Here is an 18,407-nt window from a genome sequence, read left to right as displayed (position 1 = left end):
CTCACATTGTTTCAATACAGCTGAGATGCCCTGTCTGGCTGGTAAGAATGCTGGGTTTCCTCCTGCTGCCCAAAACCTGTAAATTAATCTTTTAACAGTGCCCTACAGTGACATATATTGCCTCTTCTGGAACTGCAGTTTTAAAATGCAAATGACACATATGCACAAAGGAAAGAAATTAATCAAGTAACACTGCTTAATAGCAGCTGAGTCTCAGCCATTGACTTTTATTATAACAGTAACTAATGCTATCATCTACACTATTTTGGTAATAAATAACAGTAAACTGTTATTCTATGTACAGCTTAACCACTCTTCATGAAATGATCCAACACGTTGTACTAAGCCTGTCCACCTGAGTGAAAAAGCCAACAGTGTCTCTGCAAATTAACAAGTGGGAGGTAGCCAGGGCACCACAATATTACTGACTGCATCCAGACCCAGTGGCTGAACACAACAGCATGTGCCAGCATCCCTGTCATCAGACCAACTGACAGGACCTTTGGGAGGTTTAGAATGGAGTGTCTTTTCTGCAAGCACAAAAATGTAAGACAGGATTTGATGTACACCTGGTTCATCCCATTATGGGATTGAGACATGAGTGGAGTTTGCAGTCAGAAACTCCACAGGTTCAGAAACCTTTTATGTACTCTGGTGAGAAGCAGTCATACTGGAAAATCCTAAAATAAATCAATTACAAACAACTTCAGAAAATAATAATAAAAAGTGTCCATTTGCAACCCAAGAGCGCAGTTACCTTAAGCAAAATATTCCCATATTGATAATATTGTGTAACAGAACAGCCCTTCATCCTCTCTAGAAGAGCCTCCTTCATGCTGATACACCCCTTCATTTTCAAGGGAGGTCAGGTTAACTGTCACCCCTAAATTCTACCTCTCTACCACAGTTATGTTTACTGTCTGTGAGGTGTGTGCTGCAAGGACTCAACCACACAGAAAGATGGCCTCCTCTAGACTGACTACTGGCCAAGGCTGACTGAACCCAAGCAATCCTATTTTTTTAAATAGGCTTGAAAAGGACACGAGTGAATAAGCAACCTTTAAAGAGAGGCCATATGGATAATCTCACTGGATTGCAGCAGAACTCAGATGACTGATGTGTGCACTAGGCACGGGTCTTATTGGTGCAAACATGGAAAACAGCTGAATATGAATAAAACTTCATAATAAATACATGATTTAGTAGTTGCTAATACAAACTGTAATGGCGACCAGGGGCAGTTCAGCCTCTCCAGGCAGTTTCAGAAGGACAAATCAAAATACACAAATCAAAGAGAATGAAGCTGGTCAGCCTTGGTCACTGGGAGTCAGAAGCTCACAAGAGATGCCAGCCACAAGACCAACACAGCAGCTGCTGCTGAAATCTCAGAGGTGCCTTCCAGCATTCTCCCACCTTGTGTTAAGCAATTCTGACATTTCTTTCATGTAATCCATAGAGAACTGCCCCCATCCTCTAAATTAAATGGAGAGCTGTCACCAGTGCACTGCAGCCTGCAAGGATGAGGGTGGTTTTCACCCTCTTGCCTTGCCTTGGTGAATTAGGATTGATAAACAACATTTCTGACTGCATCCTGCTACTGTAATTACTGTTCACGGTGACACTAATGCACCTTGAGGACACTTCTACTGACAGGACATGACATAGGAAGGCTGGAGGAGGGGACACTAACAATATGGCACGACAAGCCAAGTCCTCCTGGGCCATCATAGCAAAGGTTGGAGTCATTCTCAGCTTAAAGGCAAAACACTGCTATTCAGAACTAAGATGTCTGACATTAAATGTTCGCTCTCAGAAGTTAATCTGAAAAAACTGAGCAAACTCAGACCACTTTGTGATTTCTGCTCCTTCTGTCTCTTCCCTCATGCAAAGGCCCATGGTCTCCAAGACAGCGAAACAACACAAATTCCCTTTTCAGTGATGCCCTGGAGTCATCATGAAGGATGAAAAAATTTGTAAGGGGGTGTAAAAGAACAGTGTAAAAAGAGCAGATCTGCTGCAGAGGAACTAATTTTGGAAAGAAAAGCAGCTGGAGCAGTTCTTGATTCTTTGAAGACCTTCAGAAGGAAGTTAGAAGAAAATAGGAGTGGTTCATAATGGTGTAAATACAAACCAGGGATGTCAGCTTCTGATCCTTTGAAGCTCACATATAATGATTTTTACTACCTTTCCTATTTCAGCATTTATTTCTTCTCTATGTTCTTAACGTATATTATTCTTTTTTCATTTAATGTGTACCAACATTTAATTCCTTCTGCAATTTCAACGAAGCATTAAGCAATGAAATCATTCAATATAGACAGCTTGTCATGTTCTGATCCTTTGAAGCTCACATATAATGATTTTTACTACCTTTCTTATTTCAGCATTTATTCATTTATTTCTTCTGTATGTTCTTAATGTATATTATTCTTTTTAATTTAATCTATACCGACATTTAATTCCTGCTGCCATTTCAACTAAGCATTAAAGAATTAAATCATTCAATATAGACAGCTTATTATATACCTTTAAGTAGCCATAACTTAAAAAAGAGTAAAAATTGTTCAACCTGAGTAAAGTTTTCATTAACACTGATAAAATGCTACATTGTTTAAATAATAAAGAGCAGTCACGAACAAGCACCTTAGTGTCTTAAAAGGAAAATCTCTGTTAGAAAGAACCACCAGCTGGAAATTTTTTGATACACATACATAATTTCAATCAAGTATTTGACAAGTATCTTTATAATCAGCTATGTTTTAGCAAATGAGCTCCAAGAGAATTTGAGAATACTTCCTTCATAGGCAGATTATTGTGTAATTTCTTCCTGTAGATTCTTCCTCCTGTCTCTGATGCAGTCCTAATTGAAGAGGTTACAGGACTGAGCACAGCACATCGCTACCTTCTTTTATTAGTACTAAATAATGCTCCCAAGTAATTTAGCTTCATTTTGATTAATACCCAGACCTCCAAAGACAGAAAAATCAACCAATAAGTCTCACTTGAAATTCACCTATTTTAGCAAAATGTAATGCAACAATTTGGAGGTGTGTGAATTGGATATGTGAAGATTACTACTACTCTTCTCTCCTGCATCTCAGAGACTGGTAAGAAATGTTACCTCGTGCCAGGATGCACCTTCCTCATTCACTTAAAAAATTAAGCTTTCAGTAATTTGTAAGAATTTAAATCAGACGTAATCATCCTGCAGCAAATTATGATATACTGGCATGTACAGAGAGCTGCATCACATAGCACAATTATTCCATACTGGGTAAGTGTAGAAGTTGGAAAATGGAAATGAAAACTCTTGACAGCATTGATGTACTCGGTCTCACTTTTTTGCATTTACTCGCTTGCCAAATTCATGCTTTCTACCAGATTTTTAAAAAGGCATACACACTAAGCTCTTTACTAGCTTCTTTATATGAATTAGAAACAAAATTGGGATCCTAATGAAGGGTAAAATAATAAGATATAATGAGTATGCAATACAAAATCGACTTTAATAACATCTTCTCAGATAATATATTACTGAACAGTCTGAAAAGACTTCAAACATCCCATTATTACCATTTTGACCTGAGGCAAAGCAAAGCACTGAAAATACATCAAGGGCTCTGTTCAAGACTAAACGGGTTATACTTGTATTATGCAGCTTGTGTGAGAGTTAGGCAATGGTGATTACATTCAGTTCAAATATAAAATAAAATAAATCGGTAGGTTATTCAGTAGCACTTTCTTCAAAGCTTCACCCATGTGGCAGTACACAAAGAGTCACCTTGTCTAGTCTCTTTTGTACCCACATATGAACATCTCAGTTTACTCATAAAAATACATATTATGCATGCTTTTTTAAAATCAGTATCTTTGACAATAATGACTGTTTGGTCTCAACTCTAAAAGAAACAGAACAGTCCAGATAGAGGACTGCTTTTTTTGAGATTTAATGCTCCTGAAAAGGAAAGCAGCAGGAGAAAAAGAAAGTTCACAAGTAAGTAAGAAACAAAATCTGCCTGAACACGTTCCTCCTTTACGCAGTAAAAAATAAGGCCGTCTTAAACCCCTGACATTTGGGTGATACGCTCAGTGATAAAATTCAGTTAAACTAAATGCAAACTGACTTCAGCAGTCACACATCTTCTGAACTGCTGACCTGAATCTATCAGGACACTTTTCTCCCTTATTACCTTTTCACTTCTTGGTATTTAAGAGTACTCTGGCTGAAACAGGGAACTAGCAGAAGAAAAGCAGTTGCAACAGGACTTTAGGTCTGACCAACAACAGTATCAGCAATACCTCGCAATCTGCGGATCAAAGGCAGCTGAGGAGTCAGAGTGCACTCAATTAACAGGCAACCATTTGAAGACCTACCTGTATTAAAGGGATGTCTGCAAGTGCAATTACCATTTGTCCTGAAACTTTTAAACCACTCACTTTAAGAGCAGAAATATGAAGGAGACACATGGGGCAATACGTTGTAATTAAATGTCAAGTCCCTGCTTGTCTGCTTTTGCATTTGGTTAGCCTGAACTTACACATTTTATATTCCTTTTTTGGCATACAAACCTGCATTCTGGTTAATTTTTAAACCAACTGCTGCCACACTGCTAATACTATAAGGAAAAAAAATCTTTGCACTGCATCGTTTCATTTTATATCACTTCTCTACAATATTTTTAGCATGCCTTGAACTGCAGAGCACCATAGAGATACCTGAGTTTGCTTGAAATAGATTACACTGGCATAATTAGACTGTTTTCAGCAGCTAAACTAGAGTTTAGCAGGTGGTAATTTAAGCTATTTTTCACCATGGCAAATAAGCCTGCACAGAATGCTAGATCTGACAGTCCTAGCGCTCAAGCTGGTTTATGTACATGTGCTGTACAAACGTAATCTCCTTTATGAATGCAGCATATTTACTGATATTTCTTTCAGCAAAATAGCTTAATTTTTATTATACCCTCTATTATTTATTAACACAACCATTAAAATCAAAGAGTTAGCTATTAAATGGCCTGCCAAGCAGCCTACACTAGAGCATAGATTAACCCATTTTATCTTGTAGATGTGCTTCTGTTAATAAATTCCAAAGCTGCTAAAAAATGAAAAAAAAAAAATAAAACCCTCCACCAGAGAGGCACATCTGAAGTCATAATAAGCATGCAATTTGGGTATTCAAAATGACATCATGACAGCTGCTATGCCTTCCAAGTATTGAAAGTGCTTTAAAAATAAAGCAGTGGTAACACAGTTTGGCAAATTGCTTCTACTGGCTTCCCACCATCCAAAAGTCAACATTAACAGCAGCTTGGTTTGATTTTTTCATGTGCCTTTTGTAAAGCAGATTAGACAGTGAAAAGATTCAGGATTATTTTTTTTCTAACTTCTGTTCCAGTCTTTCAGTAAAGAGATTGTAACAATACACCCAAATTACTTTATAAACCCAGTGTACATTCCAAATGTGCTAAATGAAATAAATTTCTTTTCTACTGCACGTTTGAAATGTGTGCTTTTGTATTTCCCTTGCAGAAAATTTTAACATTGGTGAAAGCTCTGCCTCTCTCTTTCACTCAATTTTGGTTTGCTTCCTCTGGAAATCTTTGCCTTAGCAAATCATTCAGTTGAAAGAAAAAAAATAAAATAAAAGCATCAAACATCTGGTAGAGATGCCTTACCTAATGACTGGTAAAGCTCAGTCATCTTGGGATGATCCCAGCAGGTCGTTTGCGTCTCATGGCTACAACACAAAACATGAAAGTTAGTAAAGAGAATTTCTCTCTCCATCTCACAGCAGTGATGCAGGCTGCACATCAGAACACAGTGCCAGATCTGTGCCCGCAGCCTGGGCTGCCCCGGTGGGGGGCTCAGCAGTGCCAGGCGTTGTCTTCCTTCAATGAGAGGCATTAACCTGGAGCGCTTTATTCAGGCAAGGACTCGTGAAATAAAATTAAAAGTAGTGCTAATTAAAAAGACAGCAAGTATATCAATGTTGTGAGGAATTTGCAAACCATCAATTCTTAAGAACTCATTGCTTTGTACCAGTCATTCTCCAGTTGCTCCAAACTAGAGGACAGACATTTGAAAGGGCTTAGTTCTTAAAGAGTTTCTGGAAACTCTGACCAGACACTGAGATCCGTATTTGACTTCCTTTCCCCTGCATGCTCTCTCAACCCTTTCCCATGGGGTAGGTAAGAACCACCCAATGCAGTGGGTCCAACCCTTCCTTTCATTCCAGACACCTGTGCTGAAATCCCTGAGCCACAGCCTTCTGATCCACCACCAGCTTACACCACTTCTCAAGCCAGTGTTGCACCCTGTAGTGACAATCTCTTCTAGCACAGACTCTTGGCTGCTCCGCTTGTTTCCTGGGACTCCCAGGCCCTTTCCCTGGCCCTGGAGGTCCCTGTGCAGTGTCAGGCAGCTGTTGGGAAGCCAGGGAAAAGCTGAAGAGGGGTTATGAAATGTTGCAGTATGACCAGAATGTAAATTGGAGAGTCTCTGCATTGAGGTCAGCAGCCTCCAGCTTTGCAACACAACGTGTTGCCGAAGGACAGGCAGCGTGAGAAAGTCAACAGAATGAAGTGTTAGTGGATGTAGTAGCAACTCACATCTCCTAGGGTTATACATTTTGAGCTTGTTTTTTAATGACAGCATAGCTAACATGATTATGTTTCCATTAACATAGAAGGCTTGAAAGAAAATTCTCTTTATCTGTCCTGTAGTCAGTAAAGTCCTGTTCAATTCAAAGAGAATTCAGCTGTATTAAGAGATAACAATGAGTCTCCATTAAAAAATATATATATATTTATGGAACAGGTTTGTAGCATAACATTACTAGCAAATACAAGTGCCATTTCTGTACTTAAAAGCAGATATACAGGCTCCAACACGCACACATCATTCTGGAGAACATATGCAGAAGAACAGGACCTGACCCACAGCACTGTGCAGCTCCTGGAGCACACAGCTTCCAGCTCCAGGAGACCAACCACCACCCAGCAGCACCTGTGGCCTGCACTGTGCCCTGGAACATTGACACAACAAGGTTGTTTTAGAGAACAAACAGTCCTTGAGTTCTCATTTTGAGGCATTGATGTTCCCAAGTGCACATTTACCCTTTATAGACTACGAAGAGATAAAACTTCCAATGCATCACTTCAACACCACCTCTACTCAAGGAAAAAGAAAGTTGTGCCAGGTTTTTTTTAGTATGATTTAATTTTGGCCTTAAAAGACAGGCTATTTATTTGATTCCTCTGAATACTTACTGCCCCAGTAACCTCTGTATGTTCAGCAGCTTACTATATATAATATTTTCAGATTTTGTTCTGTAACTACAAGAAAGAATGAAAGGGATCACAAGTACTAAGCATAAGGAAAAAACTCTACTGTAGAGCTGTCCTAGTTGAGCACAGGGTTTTAAACAAGCCCTGTCTCAATAACCTCAGCATTCCTGCCCCTTCTCAATTCCTGCAGTGGCTGAAGGCAGTGAAAATGGGAGAAGGACAACACAAGAGCAAAAGCAGTCTTGTTCTTTGCTCTCTTAAAAATGAGTCCTGAAAAGGGAGGTGGATGCAATTGTATTCACAAATCTCAGCGTGGTCTGGGTTTCTTTTGGTTGGTTGGTTTTTTATTCCCAGAAACTGGGTAGCTTCATGTGAAAATCTGTGGATCTGAACCATCTGTATCTGAGCTCCTGCACTTCCCATCCGGCTTGGAGCAGGCAGGTTCTGCAGGGAGAATGTAACACCAGAACCTTTTATCACATCCAGGTGTAAAGCATATTTTTGAATAAAAACAGAAACAGCTTCATTCCTAAAAACTCAACTGTGAGAAGCCTCTTCTGATATAGCAGCATTCCAAAGGAAAAGAAGATGGAAGTGCATTCATGGCAGAAAACCCCGTGGCCAGAAATGTCATGATTCAGGTGAACAGCTGCAGACCCAAACAAACATTCACACCTACAGACCAGGAGCTGCAATTTGTTTGCACCCAACATCAGCTATCAATAGTTCCCCAGGCATGAGCTTGGCCAGCCTGGCTTGCTTACCCATAGGCAGATAGCCCCAGAAGCAGAGTGCCAGGCATGAGCTTGGCCAGCCTGGCTTGCTTCCCCCAGACAGATACCCCCAGAAGTGGGGTATGTTTGAAAAGGAACTGTACCGTGGTTTGTGTGCCGAATCACATAGCAAAAATGAGAAAAATAATTTATGTGGACAGTTACAAGAAGCCTCCAAAAATAACATCCTATCTCTATGAAATTAATTTGGTAGCCCCAAACTGCTGTATGGACAAACTAAATAATTTCAGACTCCATAGCTGTCAACTAGGCAGCCTTCAAAGAAACTGATACCCCAGGAAAACATTTAAAAGCCATCAGATATTTGGTAAAGGTGAATATAGACAGGATTATGGACATGCTTGTGTAGGATAGAAGAACATGATTGCGTGGGATAGAAGAACAAAAGGATCATCTTCATGTGAAAAACTAGTACCAAAAATCAAAGCTATACCAGTAAGTAATTTACCAAATTTTTTATTTTTATTTTTTATCATAAGGCCTAACCACACATCAGTGAGTTTAGTGTGTACGGCTTAAGCTTATGGCATTTACTAGTGCTGAATACACAACTGCTTTTGTAAGACCTCTTAAATAAAATTTTCTTTGCCAAAGAAACACTGGACTCCAACTGGTTTCAGATATTTTTAATACCAGTAACCCCAAACCTCTACTCAGCATGGTTTTCTTTCATAGTATAAGATTAATTATCATGGGAAATGCACATTTTGTAAAGAATGATTCAATTTGCTTCGTGTTCAAGTAACAAAGACTGAATTTGCAGGGCAGGTACATCTCCCCTCTTGCTTTAATTTGAAACTTCACTGCAACTTAGTGGAAATATTCCTTTTGTAAGACGGTAAAAGTCAAGCCAGTAGAGCCCCTAACTCTTGCCCCAGCAGCTCCCCAGCAGTGAGCACCCAAGGGGCAGAGTGCCCTGCCCCTGCCGGATCCCACCCTCGGCAGGGACCACCCCGCTCCCACCTGGCCAGCCCCCAGCACCCCTCTGTGCTCCTGCAGGAAAAACCAAAGGCTTGGAAGGGAACTCTGGAGGTTGAGTGGCCGTACAGAGGCAGGGCAGACTTTGCTGGTACTTTACATGCAGAACACAAGAAGGCTGCAGATATTTTGCTCTAGCTAAAAGGCGTTCGCCTCTCAACGTCTTCAGCTCGGAAAATTATCAACTATTCCACACACAAGGGCAGCTCCAGGAAAGGTTAGATTCCATCAAGTCTATTCTTCCTAAGCCTCTTTGCCATTTTCAAAGGCCATTTAATTGTGAGCTCTGGGGTTGGACCAGTGGGGGAGGATTTGTGTGTATGCCCTTATTGTGAGCACCGTCTGAAGTGAAATGCCAGCTCAGCAGTTTCAGCCAGCCTCAACCACACTTGGGAATGCTGTAGCATCCTTAATAGATCTGCAGCAAAGTGTTTGCCAGAGTTTGAAACTCTGGTGAACAAGGCCCTTTACAGCCTGCAAGTCAGAAAGACGTCAAAAGTGTAGTCTGAGTCCTCTTGACTAGCAGCAGCTGAAGCAGAGTGAGAATATGTGCAGAAATAAGTACTCAAAATGCTTTTCCAACAAACCACCAACTCAAAAAGACATTGGCACACACAGCCAGCAGTTTTGCAATATTGCACATGCTCAGAGGATATATTTTTCAATTTGGCTCTACATTTAGGTCAACTAAATTGATCACTAGCTTTTAAACCACAGGCATTCTGAAACAAATAAAAATGTAAGTCCACTCACTCGGCTTATTTTCTCTTTCTCACCTGATCTGAGCTGTAGAAGTGGAAAGGAATTTAAAACCAAGCCTGAAAAGAAGACGAGCAGCAATGGCTAGTGGTGGCATCTTGGCATGGGTGTGACTGGCACACTAAACACAGTGACAATTCGGTGGTATGAAAGCACAGTCCTCACTTGATACATCCTTTGGGAACCACAGGACCACTTCATTAAAGGATGATTATATTATATTTGCAAGGATAATTTTTATGTAGGGAATTCTGTCACACTATGCCTGTGTGAACTCCGTTTCTGCCAACAGCAGAGAGATTTGTCTCTCATCACTGTCAGCAGAGCCAACAACACACAGGACTGGAAACCCGAAATCAAGAGATGATATCCTAACAGACACACTGACTGAATTACAGTTCCCTTGTTATGACTTGATCAGTTTGGACAAAATACAGTCATTTTTTCTTCATTCTTTTTATATTACTTCTGAGTAACACCAGCAGCAGGAGGAACAGAATTGAAGCAACACTCCCCCACACCCAAATTCTTGCACAAATCCCCCCCCAACATTCCTGCACCAGCCATGCCATAACATTCACAAATCTTTTAACTGTTTTTGATTGCATCTCTTCTCCCTCACTGCTTCAAATTTTTTATTTTTTTTTAAATTAGGTCCTGTGTATTCACTGCTCAGCTCCAGAGTAGAATTTTAGGTTGCAACTGCAGAGTCCTTTTTAAACTCTCACAGCTCGTTCACTGGTGATACCAGAGCCAGTTCTGCTGCACTTCTCCCCACACCCTTCATTAGCAAATGCGACAAGAACAACATGTGCAAACACATAGATGTGCACAGAATATAAAAATTCTATCGCATAGCAATAAATAGTCACATATACTCACAAAAAGGTGCCAGAATTATAGTGGTATTGTACAAAGCTCTGAACTCATCTCTTTTCCAACAACATGCTTTACAATACTTCTCACCTTCTGTCTTTACCGTGAATCAAATGTTACTCCAACCACCTTATGACTGTTGTCAAAAAGCCAAAGTAAACATGATAGTTGTTTGGATTTTACTAAACCAATCTAAATGCAACTGAAAGAGCTTTTATGAATAGACACTACCTCTCATTTAAAAGAAAAATCTTTTCAACGGAATATGACAGTGATTGCAAAGAAAGACTTAATATTTCTCTTTTTACAGTGCTTCATTAATTCCTAAGCTAAAACAAGTTAGTGCTATGGAAAGTATTAGCAATGTAAAAAGGTGGCACTCCTTTGTGCTTTACAAAGAACTACTGTTTTCATCTAGAGACTACAAGACTACTGATCTGTGCAGAGATTACTTCTGTTTAAGCCAAGGATCAGCGTCTCTTCAGCAGGAATTTGACTTTAGCCTGTTTTATTGGCTTTTGCAAGATTTATCAGACTGCTGAAGGCAGGCACCAATACATATTAAAGTTTCTTGCCGATACTGGAAATGAAAAACAGGAGAAGGGCCAAATATCAGCTGTCAAGTACTGAATAGCCAACCTTTTTTCCTCCCCTTGATGTTAAACATTTATTTTGTCTGCTCTGTCAGGGGAACAGATTCCCGCTCAGTGGCTTGGTTTGGGCGAGCCTTGCCCCCCCGGCTTGTCACTCTCGGCTGATCTATTTGCTTTCCAAAGCCTCTTCTCTCCACTTCTGCCAAAGCAATTTCACTGCAGGGTCTTGTCAAATCCAGGCTTAGACAAGCGATGGCCTTGAACAATTCCTTAGTGCTAAAAAGGTCAAAGATCCCCGATAGAACCGGGTTCCTCGCTTCCCCAGCTGTGCACACGTACGCCTGCAAAAAAAACCTCTTTGCCCAACTCCGGTGCAAGACACCTCCGGTGTCCCAGGCTGCAAGATGTTTTACAGCAGCTATTAAAAGGCAATATAAGGTGCCATACAGCAACAAGAAATACAGCACTTGCAGGGCAACCGCCCGGAGGGAATCCCCTCCCAGCCTCTTCTACCTATTAACTTGAAAGATTACTTCTAAGCATGAAATTACAGGGGGGGGAAAGAAGCCATACACCCCCGAGCACGTTTGCTTTCAGGAATTCCGCTGAAGTTCACGCCCGACCCGAGCTGCCCCACAGGCGATGCTCCGCGCAGGTGACGCCGCGCAGCACCGCGGAACCCGCGGGGTAACGAGGCGAGCGCCGCGCATCCCACACCTCCGGCACGGCCGCGACTCCCTGGCGCGGCTTCTCCCCCCGCCAGCCCGCACGGGCACCGCTACAGGCACAGGTACCGGCACCGGCACAGGTAGTGCCACGCGTGCGTGCCGCTCACACCGCCATCTCCTACGTGTGCCAACGGGGCGCATCCAGCGCCCAACTACGGCCTCGGGAGCGGGGGAAAAGGCGCCGAACCAAACGCCCTTCCAAGTTCCCAGAAGAAACCCGGCGGCAAGTTGCGATTTCCCGTGTAGGCGATGACAGGTAGGGCCGCCCGCCCGGCGCAGAGGGCGGCCGGCCACGCCGCTCGCCCCCGCCGCGGAGCGCGGGATGGCCCCGCCCGCCGGCACCTGCCGCCCGCGCCCGCGCCGCCCTTACCCCCGGAGCTGCTCCCTCATGGCGGCGGCTGCTCGGCGGCGCCGCGGAGGCAGAAACAGCGCGTCCGCCCAGCCCAGCCGCTCAGCGCCACTGCGGCCGCCCCGCCGGCAGGGAGGGACGGCGGCAGCGAGGGAGGGATGGAGAGAAAGGGAGAGGGAGAGGGAGGGAGGAGGAGGCGGCGCTGCCCGCCCCGCCCCGCTCCCGCCCGGCGGCGGTGCCGGCGCTGAACGCCCTCAGCCCCGAGCCTGCCCCCTCATCCCGGCTGCGGGGCGGCTGAGGGCACCTCGCCTCTCCCTGGTCTGCCCGGGGCTGTGCAGCTATTCTGGAGGAAGCCCTCGGGGCTTCCTTTGACTTCCTTTTTATTTTTTTTGGGCGTTCTTTGCCCTGGCGCTGGCCGGCCGGCCGGAGAGAGGGGTGTGCTGAAAGGCGGCAAATCAGTTCGCCTTCAGCGGGCTTGGGAAGAAAACTTAGCTAAAATATGTACCGAATCCTGACAGATTTGAAATGGGCCTTAACCTGCACTTTTTTTTTCCCTCAGCCTTTAATTGTGGTGCTTAAAATGCTGAGTGGTTTATTCACGAGTGGAATCAGGTAATTTCATTTCTAAGGGCTTGCCTTCGCCCTGCAAGGGAGGAAGGGTGAGCTTCTCCCCTGGATCTGTCAGTGGAGAAATAGTTTTGCTCATGCTGAGTTAGTGTTGCAATGTTTCTTTGTATTGATTCCTACACAATATGCATTACACAAATAAAAGCCAAAAATCTCCTTTTGGTATCACAAGCACTTTGAATCAGCGTGGCCAGTCTCCCCTAATGAAGGCTCCCAGTCCTTCCCATAACCAAGCAGTTTTTCAAGCCTTACATATTGTGATTTCCTGGTAAAGCCACCCCAAAAACAATGTCTTTCAAATTCATAAGGTGGTTTTGGTTGGAAGGGACCTTAAAGACAATCTAGTTCCACCTTCCCTGCTACCTAGACCAGGTTGCTTAAGGCCCCGTCCAGCCTGGAACACTTCCAGGGATGAGGCATTTCAAACTTCTCTGAGCAACCCGTTCCAGTGTCTCACCACCTGCACAGTAAAGAATTTCTTCCTAATATCAAATCTAAATCTATTCTCTACCTTTCAAATGTACAAAAGAATCTCTCTGTTTTTATGCTGGGGAGATGCACACCCAGAAGCATGGAAAATTCATTCCACCCCTGCTACATGGATGTCAGTAGGCATTGAAGTTGGAAGGTGTTGGCCTAAGTACCAGGAAATTTAGAGCACACTTTAAGGCTTCAGGTAGTTGGATTATCTGATTTTATGAAAAGTTCAACAAGCAGTTCAAGAAAAGCCCACAGTTTTGGTTTTTTTTTCTAGAAGCATGTGAGAGACACTCAAGGTTCAACCCCTCAGACCCCAAATGTAAATATAAAAATATTGGAATTAAATGCTAAATTCTCATAGTTTCTAGATTATTTAGGTTGTTTTAGCAGGTCTAACTCAGTTTTCAGTGACCTTGTATCTGTAATATTACCCCAATATGAAAAGAAAATAGAGGAATAATTTTTGTGTCAACATAAATCACCATGTTAAAACTCATTAGACTGGGAATTTTCCATTTAATTTAGTGGACCTGGTATTAGATCAATTGCTCTAACTACATCTTAGTGTTGACATGAATAAACTGGCTGAAGGCTGTCAATTGTGTTATATCAGCATTCTCACATTTTCTCATTTTTAGCCGAGTTTTAAGAAGTGACAAAACTCTCCCTAAGTCTTTGAAATAGGATGATTTTCATCCTAGTTGGGAGGAACCTCAGGGTTCACTGCAAGGAGAGAGCAGCTGCTCGTGTCATACAAAGGGACGGGTAGCCAGAGGCCAGACGTTTCACAGCAAAAGTGGTTTGTTTTCCTTCAGAAGTATCTAGCACTGATTCCCCAATACACATTCCTTCAATTTTCACTGTTTCTGGAGCTTCCTGGCCTGCCTCAACAGAAGCTTGATGCTGCCATTATCATGCTGGTCTTCTTTCCCATACAATAGTGCCAAGTAATAAGAATTTAAAAACCAGTCTGAATTTCTCATACTTTGCATAATCTTCTTTCTCCTTGAGTTACAATTAAAGCATTGTATTCAATTAGACTCACAGCAGGTGAAAACCCCAATTAGTGAATCCATTTTCTTGGCTCTTTTTCCCTACCTTACACCCACACACCACTCTTTTTTTTTTCTTTTTTTTTTTTTTTAACAATAAAGGGTAACTCTGAGTCATTTTCCAATTGAAAAGCAAATTAACCCTTTGATCTCCCAACTCAAACTATTACTCACTCAAGAACATACAGGGCAAAACAAGAATGTTGAAGGATTAAGGGATTAAGGCCTATTGACTTTATGAATTGATTTAAAAAAAATCTATTTAATGTAGTTCTGATTGTTGTCTCCAAATTCACCAAAGCTTTTAGCTATTTTGATTGACCTGAAAATTATATTTTTGCTGTATAATGAGCAAAAGTAATACCACTCTTACTCCAAAATTACTTTTAAACTACCCATAATTTATTACATAAATATATTTTGTTTGCAGTGCAAATGACTACTGTCTTTGGCATTTGTAACTGAAGCCAATTTTTATGCCATGCTTAATTTTAAACCATTTATTTGATAAAAGATAGTCACCTCCCTATAAATAATAAAACAGGATTACAGAGTATGCAAAGTTTTAATTCCCTGTGGTGCTTTTCTAATCAAGGGCTAGTCAGTCAACTTGTGCACCTATACAGAGACCTTAATCAGAAGAAGAGCAGTGTTTATTTCTCCTATACTGTTCTTTTGTCCTGGACTGTATCTAATTAATGTATCTACATCTTCAACATTTAATAACACCAGGTACTTAAAGGGAAACCATGGCTGCCTAAAAAATGAGGGATGATATTTAGAAGTGGTCTTATTACCCCAAAACTCTTTCAGAAAAAAAAAAATAGAAGGATGACTTGGATTTGCAGCCAGTCTGATTGCGTTGCTCACTGTCCAAAGGATCACTGGAGTTTCTGCATTTAAGAAAGCAAATTTTTCTGTTTTGATAAGTTCTTCTCAGAATGTTGTCCCTTTTCGATGGAAGAAGAGCCAGAGTGATGTACACATTAAAACTAATTATATGAACATATATCAATTTGTTCCTAAGCATTAACACTTGAGTATAAATCCTTCTAAGTTTTATGTACAAGATTTGCATCATCACTCCATGATACACACAGATGTGGAAACCCAGTTGAAGAAATGGGTTGGGACTTGCCTAAAACGAAGGTAGACATTAAAGGTACAAGTTTGCTTGTAACTTTAGCATTTTATGAGCTACAAAACTAAAGTGACATTTCTTTAATTTTACTGTCATTGAAGGTGAAGATACAACATTTTCCTACTAGCTAAGACTTGCTCCCAGAGCTCCCTGAAGTGTGTAGCCTCCTTGTAAGTGGGGCTTTACCATTTCTCAGTTATCTGGACAGTGGATTAGTTTGCTTTACATTTAAGAAGATACTGTGGTGTCCTGGCTTGTGCTGGCTAATTTGTTACACTGTTTGAGTCTATTTTCTTTTCCTTGGTATAAAAAATGCTAAAAATCAGTTGGGATGGCACAATGGCACTTTCCTGGATCATGTGTCTTAAATATGCTCCAAGGTGGACATCTCCATGGTGTCTGGGCAATTGTTTATAGCTCTCAGAAAAGCCAAGAAGAGAATACTGGTTTTGGATGCTGATAGTTTGTTTTGTTTTGTTGTTTTTTTTTTTTCCTTTTTGCACATTACCACTAAGGAAATCCTGGTTTTGGATGCTGTAAGTTTGGGTTTTTTTTTTTTTTTTTCCCTTTTTGCACATTACCACGGAAAACACATTAAAATATTGTAAATGCAACAAAGAAAATCGTTTTGAAATGCTCCATTCGTTTTCCCCAACACTGCACTGTAAACTAAAGAACTAGTAAAACATTCAGAGCTCAGTATACTTAAAATCAGTCATTTACACCATAGGTACTGGGGAAGGAGCCTACCACTCCCTGTCCAGAGAGAAACCCAGCCCCTGTCCCACATGAAGGATGACAAGCTGGTGCTTCTTCTTACCCAGGGCTCATTCTCTGCCCTCTAAGGCAGGTAACAGAGAAACCCAGCCCCTGTCCCACATGAAGGATGACAAGCTGGTGCTTCTTCTTACCCAGGGCTCATTCTCTGCCCTTTAAGGCAAGTAACTGGCAAATGGAGCTCACAAGAATTTTTTTCACTGAGATATTCTTGGAATAGACAGAGGAAGTTGTATCCTCTTTTTTTTTTAATTTTATTTTTTTGTTTTTATTTTTAAATTAATTCTCCAGTAAATATTACTGAAGCTTCCAGCAATGTAATGCCCGGTATGGAAAGTATTGGTGCCTGGCACGTGTGACAGGAACACTTCTGTTCCTGCTGAATGCACAGCAGCACAGCTTTCACATTCCTTGGGGCTGTACTTGCTTTTACTACAGTAAGGACACCTGATTAAAAGTGAAATCTTAGTCACCCTACAAGATGGGTACAGTGGAGCCTCAGGAGCAGCCTGTGTGTGCCTTATGTTGCACCACACTGGATGCTGTTGATAAGAGGTGAATGAGAGGGTGCCTGTCATTTTGAATATATTAAATATACATATTAATTCAAGCCTGATGATATCTTGGAAAGGAAAATTTCGAGAGGCTACATTTATATTTTAAGGTGATAGTGACAGTGGCAGGGTGTTCAGTCTCTACTGCCACGTGTATGACCTTGAAAAGAGGAGCAGAGTGGAACTGAGGTTGGGTATGATTGCACACATCGCTGGAAGGGGTGGATAGCACATCCTGATCCCCCCAGTGCCATGAGCTCTTCAGGTAAGCTCCTGTAAATAGCAAAAGCTCTTTTCTCCCTTCCATAAGAAACCACAGCAAAGAAAGAAAATTAAGGAAGGAGTAACCCTTACTCTTCTGGGATGGAGATGAACTGGAGAGTGAATAGTCCCAAAAATAGGAGATCAAGAAGCAAAATGCTGACATGATGCTAGAAAACTAAAAGTAGTAAAACCCCTTTCTGAAGTAGGGCTTTTGGAAAGCTAAGAGGAGGAAAAAAACCCCATATCTATATATTAAAAAAGAAGACTTAAAATCTGCCAACTGAAAACTGAGGTCAAACAAAATTGCCTACTGAAGTAGGGCTTTTGGAAAGCTAAGAGGAGGAAAAAAACCCGTATCTATATATTAAAAAAGAAGAATTAAAATCTACCAACTGAAAACTAAGGTCAAACAAAATTGCCTGCTGCTCTTTACAATGCACAAATAAGACTTGAAAAATTATAATTAGACCATAGTAAATTCTTGGTTTCAGGAATCTGAGTTGGCAAAATGAATGGTTATCATTATAGGGAGTAGGGTTGAGAAAAAAATGCAGACTAATAAGGATAAATTAAACAAAGCAGCAAAGACAAACTCCATTTCTTTCTTTTCTTTGCATGCCCAGTTGGAAATAAATTATTGTTTTGCCTCCTGGAGGGATTAAAATAAGAAGGATTTCATAAAATCTCTCACTCACTGGTGCTCTTTTCACCTCAAAATCTTTCTTTCTATGCATAAAATTATGTGTTGCAAACACAAAAGCTGGCTTAGAAAATCATTAACTTCTCTACTGTTTCCCATCAATGTACAGATCTCAATATCAAGAAACACTGTATCTTGCAGTCCTACTTCACTCAGGACCAGAAAACCTGATCCTAGCTACTGCTCACCCTGCACTCCCAATCCCTAACAAGCTGCCACGTCTTTCAAAGGCTTCCACAGACATTAAAGGAGAAGAATGCCTTCTTTTTTGTACTAATTTGCTTTTGGGTTGTGTTGCATTCCATAATATACATATTTTTGACATTATTAAATCTATTTTTGTGACAAATATAATAGAAACAGATTTTTTTTTTTCTTACATTGGGGACTATTGCAAAATCACATTGAAGAGAAAATACTCCTTTGGGGAAAAAAGCCACTGAGAT

At 41.3% G+C, this 18,407-nt stretch overlaps 1 protein-coding gene across 12 annotated transcripts in view; it reads right to left on the bottom strand.

Annotated features, from left to right (window-relative positions):
* Positions 1-18,407, bottom strand: part of DMD (dystrophin) — a 1,159,435-nt gene that overhangs the window by 72,136 nt on the left and 1,068,892 nt on the right. For 8 of the 12 annotated variants that reach the window (XM_039714180.1, XM_039714179.1, XM_039714182.1 and 5 more), the window contains one exon: positions 5,679-5,740. In XM_039714180.1, coding sequence (XP_039570114.1) covers positions 5,679-5,740 — 62 coding nt within the window. Of the gene's footprint in view, positions 1-5,678; positions 5,741-12,387; positions 12,534-18,407 lie in introns of those variants that run through there. The other 4 variants (XM_039714190.1, XM_039714191.1, XM_039714188.1 and 1 more) reach the window with 1 other exon arrangement.

This window comes from Passer montanus, unplaced genomic scaffold (assembly GCF_014805655.1).
Source record: "Passer montanus isolate IOZ18808 unplaced genomic scaffold, ASM1480565v1 scaffold3, whole genome shotgun sequence".
Lineage (NCBI taxonomy): Eukaryota > Metazoa > Chordata > Aves > Passeriformes > Passeridae > Passer > Passer montanus.
This window is presented reverse-complemented; position numbering and strand designations above follow the sequence as displayed.